This window comes from Cynara cardunculus (assembly GCF_001531365.2).
Source record: "Cynara cardunculus var. scolymus isolate 2C chromosome LG 15, CcrdV1, whole genome shotgun sequence".
NCBI classification, from domain to species: domain Eukaryota; kingdom Viridiplantae; phylum Streptophyta; class Magnoliopsida; order Asterales; family Asteraceae; genus Cynara; species Cynara cardunculus.
Genome location: NC_037542.1, coordinates 1,097,090 through 1,105,265, shown reverse-complemented (window position 1 = coordinate 1,105,265; position 8,176 = coordinate 1,097,090). Strand labels below are relative to the sequence as shown.

Here is an 8,176-nt window from a genome sequence, read left to right as displayed (position 1 = left end):
CACTATTGCAAAGGACAAGCTTTTCTCTTAAAGCTTGACATGTGTTCCAACCCTTCTTATTTGTATTTAATGCAATGGATATAAATAGCTAAGTGCTCTCTTCATACAAGAGAGATCTCACGTCTATCAAAAGCACACATACGCTTATCTTCAAGCAAGTTAGGATCTCTCTCAAGAATTCTAAAGTTCTTACCCAAGAAGAACATCTTTAAGGTCTTTATCTTTTCGGCAAATATTTTCTATTTGCTAAATATACTTGTGTGTAATCTTAATATTGTTTTAGATAGGTTATCTTTACCTTTTCTATTTCCGCAAACAATCTGCAAAAAATCTGTATTGATCATTCTTTATCAATATATATATATATATTTAAATACGAAAGTTTTCTGTGTTTGTATTCTTCCCCCCCTTCTACAAACTGTTCCTCTAAAACTCTTGTGGACCCGGCTTGGGTCTAGAATCTTGGACCACAAGTCTAAACCTGAAGATATTGGTATGTTCGCACCAATGCTTGCCATCGCTCATGGCATAGGTATGTCATCTACCCCTTCCTCTCACTCCCACAGGTGATCAGTACTGAGGCAAACCCTCCTCAGTCTATCCCTACCACCACCATATCTTTTAAGAGGATCTCCACACAAGCCACTCTTGTTCCTCCATTCAGGGCCAAGAAAGACAAAAAGGGGCCAACCAAGTTGCTGGCTGTTACCTCCTAACAGGTTTCAATCATTGAAACAAGCCTTATCCTCGAGGCACTCTCTCTTCTACCCCTACCTAGCTTTTTAGTGATCTCCTCAGACGTTGTCGTACAAGTGGCTTTTCTCCCAAATGCCTCAGTGAATCAAATCACTAAAGGTGTTAATATCATCATTGCCACTGCTGAACTCTCACTTCTACCTTTCTCAGCCTCTCTCCTTCCCTCCTTCTTTGGTCTCACACATGTTGGTGATTCATCAGTGATTGTCCTCACTGGTGATGAAGCAATCACCATAGAACCTGAGGTGGCTCCTCTCGAGGTGCCTCAGTCACAAGAAGCCTATCCTCTCGAAGGCAACCTTGAGAGAACCAGCGTCCATCCTTCAGATAATGCTGAAGACCCTTCAGGTACTCTACCATCTTCCTACCCTTTCATTTCTTCTAACCAAGAGCTTCCTTATGCTTAGTTATCTTCTTTTTCAGGTCCTTTTGCTGCAAAACCTTCAGCCATGGAGACTGATTATGATATGGCTGAAGATGTCAAACTCATATTCACTGCAGTAGCAACTGTCATGGACAAAATGGACAAGGTCCACCAAGGCATGCCTATCAAGGAAGACCTCACCTCAGGCCTCTCTACTGTCAAAGCTGAGGTTAATGAGGTGAAGGAGTTGTTGTTTGCGGTTCAAGTTGATCTATGCACCTACACTGAAGCCATCATTGTTTTAAATAGCAAGGTTGATGAAGTGCAAATCCAGCTTGCCAGGCATGGTGAGCTGATGGAGCAGAAACTAAACCTTCTTCAACGCCCCTCATCGATTCCTGAACCTTCCTTCACATTTGTTGATCGACATTTTATGGATCAAGTGCTTCAGCTTAATCTCCTCCAAGCTCAGGCTATGTCCGACCTAGAGCAGTGCACATAAGATATTGTTAAACGTCTTGATGATCTCACCTCTAGTCTTGCTGATGACAAAGAGGGAGAGAAAGACATACCTCCTGTTGCTGGTATAATGCCGTTTGAAGCTGAAGTGGAAAGGTCTGAAGCAGAAGAAGTCGAAGGTTCTTTACCTCAAACCTTGATCCTGCAATCTGAAGTTGAAGCTGTAGAACCGCATATTCCTATCCCTCACTCTGAGGATGTCGTTATATCCCATCAAGCTAAAGCTGAAGCTGAAGCCGAGGATGATGACGATGCCATCATAGCTCTTGTTGAAGACGAAGACCTTCCCAGCACCTCTACAACTAATGCTGGTGATGAGGAAGATGATGAAGAAGATGATTCTCTTTCCCTTCCTGATGTTGGACAAGACTTAGGTGGTGATGATGATGATGAAGATGACGATGATGACAACTTCACTATTCAATACCACACCAGACCTGCCCCAGCTCAAAAAGGAGTCTCTCTCAGGGAATTTTCATCCAAGGGGGAGAAAGAGAAATCTCAAGGAAACCAACACACGACCTCCTAGAACAAAAGTGTTGCTAAAGATGGGAACCTAGCTATTTTCTTCAAGCTTATTGACCACACAAGGGTTGGTCAAAGCTCCAGGCTTGTTCCCTTTGTTTCTCAATCCCTCTCCTCTCCTATCACCTCCACCATTCCCTATGGTCATCCAGATGAAAGGATACCTTTCGTCCCAACATCTGGAGCTCTCTTTGACCAACAGATGACTTAGTTGAGGGAGTACCTCGACCAAACCAGAGAAAAAATTCCTCTTCGTACCTCTGGTTGTGGTGAGTTCAACTTTCTCATAGATGCTGAAAGAGAGGAAGTGCTCAAGGCCGAGGAAGAACTTCATATTCAACATCAACAAACTGAAGACAACCTCAACCTAGCCAAGTCACTTGTTGTTAAAGTTCTCCCCAAAGGAAAGTCGAAGAAGATGAACCCCGGGCCCAGACTTAGCTGCTCTCACAAGCTGAACATGAACATCAAAGAGCATTGGCGCTGAGGGACCGTGATAAGAGATGGAGCGAAGATCGTGTAAAGAAAAGAATAAGTCCCCATCGTATTCCAAATGTCACAATCAGCGTATGGATGAAAGATGGAGGAATGCTCATCTCCATCGTTATCACCAGAGATAACCTTGATGTGGTCACTGAATATCCTTCTTACCTTGGTCAATATGGCTATGGTGAATGATTGGAAATATGATAAGCCATCCAGTGCTCAAAGTTAAGGCACAAGCAGATTATCTAAGACATCCTCAATGATCTTATCAAGAAGATGTCCAGGTATATTGTTGTTCCTTCAGTACCAGCATTAATCCTAGAAAGACGAAGAAAACCTTCAGATCCTAATGATAGACCAACTCTGAGGAACGAACATGAAACTAAGTTCTCTTTAGAGGAAATCCTAAAGGACTCGAAGAAGCCAAATGTCTCTATGTTGTATCTCTCTGCGCCAGCGAAGGGTCCTTATACACCCAAACACTGTGCATTTCAAGCCTGAGTATGGATTTATATTCATTAACTATGATGGCAAGTACAACTTTCAAAGAGTATCTGAGTTCTATCTCTGTATAATAGAACACCTCAAATTTCTATGATCTTGGTTGGATAATGACCTAAATGGTGAGACAATGGACCGCAGGATCAGAAAGGAATATCTACGTCGAAAGAAGCTTGGAGAAGAAGTACTTGTGTACATCGACTTCAGCGACTTAGATATTTTAAAACTTTCTATCTTGTAAATCTTTTTTTCCTTATCTCTTCTTTCAGTATACAACTTATATGTAATAGGTTCAGAACTTACTGATGTAACACTTGTATCTTTCCAATGAATAATATGAGTATTTCTCCAGTATCACTGAAAAAGATCTATGAAAGAGTAATAGGGACATGTATCTATGAGTTCTAGTTTACTCTTACATTCACTGACAATTTTCAGTCAGTGAATAAGCTTTCAATTTCAGTTATCATAACTTGTACTTGTTTCTCTTAAATTTGTAATCCTTTACAACTTAAGTAAACTTATATAAGAAAACTAAACCACTAAAAAAGATCCCAAAATAGTTAAAAGGGACTTGTACTTTACTTGTAACTTTTTCTTACTATTGTAACTCAGGCAATTCTCTTTATGTTGCTTTGTCATCATCAAATAGGGGGAGATTGTTGATCCTCTCTCATTGATTTGATGATAATCCCTTTTACCTATTGAAGTATAGTGTTTCTATATATTCAGTATCAACGATCATCATTGAGTCTGTTCAGTAATCGCTCAACATGTATTGTAACTCTCTAGTGACTGTTAGATAAAACTCACATCAAAGAACCTTCAGCAATGTTAAAGACTGAAACTGAAGACTAGAGACTAGCGCGTTCGTGATCTGAAGTGGAATTCAGTGATTACAAGCTCGTCAACATATGTGTGAAGACTGTACAAGTTCAACAAATGCTAAAGAGACCTCCGGCATCATCCCAACATTTAGCGATTAAATGAAGCTTACCATGCATGTTTGTTTTTGTCTTGTCCTTCCACACACTAAGGACAAACCCATACCTTTTCCATAGTATAGTACTATACAGAGCCACTCAGTTGACTCTATTGTGCTCACCAACTCTATGGAAAGATGTCTGCTCATGAACAACCAAAAGGATTGTTCACTGTAGCAAAGGACAAGCTTACCTCCAAAAGCTTGATACGTGTTGTGTGCCTTCTGAATTGCATTTAATGCAACGGATACAAATAACGGAGTGTTCTCTACTCTATTTTCAATCTTCCTCTCTAAAAAATTTACCCAAGAAGTTACTTCTCTCACTACTCTCTCTCTCTCTCTCTAAAGAGAAAGAACCACTTTAAACAAGTGAAGAACACTTTTCTAAGTCTTTATTTCTTACAACAAATCTTTTCTCTTTGGTAAGTGTAATAGTGTGTATCTTTAGATTGTTTATATAGGTTTCTTTACCTTATCTTTTTTGCAAATAATCTGTAAATTTGTATTGATCATTCTTTATGAATATGTAATTTTTAAAAATGAAAGTTTCTGTGTTTGTATTCATCGCTCCCTCTTCTACAAACTATAACTCTTGTAGATCCAGCTGGAACCAACAAAAGTTCAAACATCAATAAAATCATGGGATGAAAAAAGCAAAACCAAAACCAAAAACCAAACAAGAAAGTTAATGATTATTTCAACCATTCAAAAATTTATTCAACACAACAAACAAACAACAATTAAGTTTTATCCATACAAACATCTTAATATATAGAAACAACTTAATCTATACAATATTCAATGGGAAAACAACCAAACACCCACTAAGAAAAAATAAATATATAAATTGTATATCATGCATGTATATTTAATTTTTCTAACTTCTATAAGCAAAAGCATTTGATTTAACAATTGATGTCATCTTGAAGTTAAGTGAGGTAGAGACCTATGAGCTTTTTAAGAAGATTAGTATTCATTCTTCTTGTTATGGATAATAATTTTATGTATCAGTTATTGCTTAGAATCCAACTTGTAGATAGCGTTTGGTACGTAGACATGATTGGACATGACAGAACTAGATAGGACAATAGGATAGGACTAGACAGGACTAGACATAACAAGTGTATGTCTGGTGTTTGGTACAACTAGGACTACACGAGACAGAACTAGACAGCCTCCAAAAGTTATTTGATATTTTAAATATTATATAATAGTTATAATTAACACAAATAAAGTAAATTATTAAAGAATTTAATTTATAAATACTTGTACACATTTTTCATATAAATGAATACATATATATAATGGTACCAAATTAAAATGAAAATTTTGATATAATTGATGATATTAGTAGTGATGGTGGAGGTGGTGGCGGCCGACGGTAGTATTGGCAAAGGACGGTGGTGGTCGGTGGTTGACGATGGTTACGGAGGTAGAGGAAATTGTGGTTTGTGGATGACAGTGGTTATAGAGGACGTGAAGATGGTGGATTGTGATGGTGGTGGTGGTTGACAATGGTGGAGGAGGTAGTTATGGTTGATGTAGTAAAGATAGTGGCGATGGTGGTTATGGTGGAGGTGAGGTGGTAATGGAGGGTGGTGGTCAATGATCGACGGTGGTCGTGGAGGTCGTGGAGGAAGTTGTTGCAGTAGAGGAGGAGTTGGAGGTGGCCAACGATGGTAGTGGTGGTGGCAATGGATGATGGTGGTCGATGGTTGATGGTGGTTGTAGAGGTGACAATGGACAGTGTTGGTCAGTGGTCGACAATGGTTGTAGAGGTGACAATGGACAGTGGTGGTCAGTGGTCGACGATGGTTGTGGAGGCCATGGAGGAAGTTGTTGCGGTATAGGAGGAGTTGGAGGTGGCCAAAGGTGGTAGTGTTGGTGGTGGTCGGTGGCTGATGGTGGTTGTAAAGGTGGAAACGGATGGTGGTAGTCGGTAGTTGATGGTGGTTGTGGAGGTTGTTGTAGTAAGGAGGAGCTAGAGGTGGCGAACGACGGTAGTGATGGTGGCAATGGACGAGGGTAGTCGGTGGTCGACTATGGTAGAGGTGGCGATGGTTGTGGAGGCGATGAAGGATATTGTTGTAGTGGAGAGGAGGTGGAGGTGGAGGTAGCCGCCGATGGCAGCAGCGGTCGAAACTAGCGGTGATGACCATTAAAATATATCAAACTCGGGTAGATTAGTAATATTTTAGTTTCTGTCTCGTTTTTGTCCCATCTTGTTCCACTTATTTTGGTGGAACAAGAAAAAAACCTCTTTTGTCCCAAGACAGTTCTTGTCCCTGTATCATGTCAAGCCAAACGTGGGATAATGAGTTCTTGTTCTGTATCATGTTGCGCCAAACATGGGACAATGAGTTTTGTTCCATCCTGTCCTGTCCCGTACCCTATACTAAACACTGCGGAATGTATTTCTTGATTTTAGCTTTTGTGGACATGTAGTGACCCTATGTGTTAATTTATTATTTAGTGCTTACTTTCTATAAATTTTACGAATATGTACCAAAGATTGTCCTATTCTCTTAATGAGAGGGGGTTCGATTCCCCACATTAGCAATGACAAAAGCAAGGGCAAGATAGGAGAATTGGATACGATAATAAGGACACCATTTTTAACCCGTTTCCATCCTTATATGAAGGACCATATCACACAATTTTATATGGTCTCTCAATTTTAAACAAAGTTAAATTCTAGTATTTTATACATGATTTTGAAAATTTATTACATGATCATCTGATTTGTAAATATGAGTCGTCGTTTACCATACACTTATCCGGGTAAGCGCTTATCAAGTCAAATTACCTTACGGGATGAATATGGTAAAAACTAAAAATCTTACCTAGTAAGAGCGAGACAAGAATCAACAGTCTTATCCGGTAAGTGAGGACGACAACTCTTACCACGGTAAGCACTTACTGGGTAAATTGTTACATACGGTGCCGTTTTGGTGGACTAAAGTCTTACCCGATAAGTAAGTGTTAGTGTTAAATTTTACCGATAAGCGCTAATCGGGTAAGTGTTTGATAAACGGCCCTTAGTTACGATATTTCAAAATGTGAAACTTACAACAAAAATAATCATAACAATTTAAGTTGCATTTAATGGCAAGTGACTCTTTGTTTATAATGTATTTATGAATAAAATATAAGTTTTAATTTTATTAAGTTAGAGATGTTGTTATTAAAAATTATATATAACTTTGTTGTCTATTTATATGCAAAAAGTATAGGTTTTAAGAGTATTTCCTGGCATACGCCTGCTCTGACGAAATCTTTAGGGATGATTCCATAATATAGTACGGTGGCGGAACTTTAGGGCACCCTTGGGGAAATGCACCCATTGTTGTAGCTAATCGAGTAGCTCTAGAAGCATGTGTASAAGCTCGTAATGAGGGACGCGATCTTGCTATTGAGGGTAATGAAATTATCCGTGAGGCTATCAAATGGAGTCCTGAACTAGCTGCTGCTTGTGAGGTATGGAAGGAGATCAAATTTGAGTTTGTATGATATATRTATATATATATATATATATATATATATATATATATATAGCAAATGTATAATCAATGCAACCCAATCAATTGAGATATTTATGTAAATGATGAGAGTTCATTTATTATGATTTGAATATTCGTGGAAGATGACTAGGGTCCATTAATTATGATCAATACTTTATATTAGAAAACAATCTAAACTTTTATGAAATCACATATTAATCAAATTAAATAGACGATTGAGATTGAGTTGTATTGTTGTATAAATGTAAATGGTTGCATAATAACTCAACCCCCCCCCCTCTCTCTCTCTCTCTCTCTCTATATATATATATATATATATATATAGAGAGAGAGAGAGAGAGGGGTTGGTTATTATACAACCTATGATATTTGTGCAACCAATACAACCCAATCTTAACCGTCCATTTGATTTGATTAATATGTGCTTTCATGGAGGTTTTGATTGTTTCCTAATATAAAGTATTGATCATAATTAATAAACCATATTCATCTTCCATAAATATTCAAATTATAATAAAT

At 38.4% G+C, this 8,176-nt stretch overlaps 2 protein-coding genes across 2 annotated transcripts; both read left to right on the top strand.

Annotated features, from left to right (window-relative positions):
- Window positions 1-1,709: 1,709 nt before the first annotated feature.
- LOC112527500 (nonsense-mediated mRNA decay protein 2-like) lies at window positions 1,710-2,168 on the top strand. Its single transcript, XM_025138183.1, has one exon. The coding sequence runs from the start codon at window positions 1,710-1,712 to the stop codon at window positions 2,166-2,168; it is 459 nt and encodes a 152-aa protein (XP_024993951.1).
- Window positions 2,169-5,492: 3,324 nt separating this feature from the next.
- Window positions 5,493-7,646, top strand: LOC112527499 (ribulose bisphosphate carboxylase large chain-like). Its single transcript, XM_025138182.1, has 3 exons — window positions 5,493-5,583; window positions 5,868-5,980; window positions 7,437-7,646. Exons 1-3 carry the CDS (start codon window positions 5,493-5,495, stop codon window positions 7,644-7,646), a joined length of 414 nt encoding a protein of 137 aa, XP_024993950.1.
- The last annotated feature ends 530 nt before the right edge of the window (window positions 7,647-8,176 follow it).

What these genes read in the sequence shown, in the direction of transcription:
- LOC112527500 (XM_025138183.1), top strand. Translation starts at nt 1,710, where the DNA reads ATGCCGTTTGAAGCTGAAGTGGAAAGGTCTGAAGCAGAAGAAGTCGAA.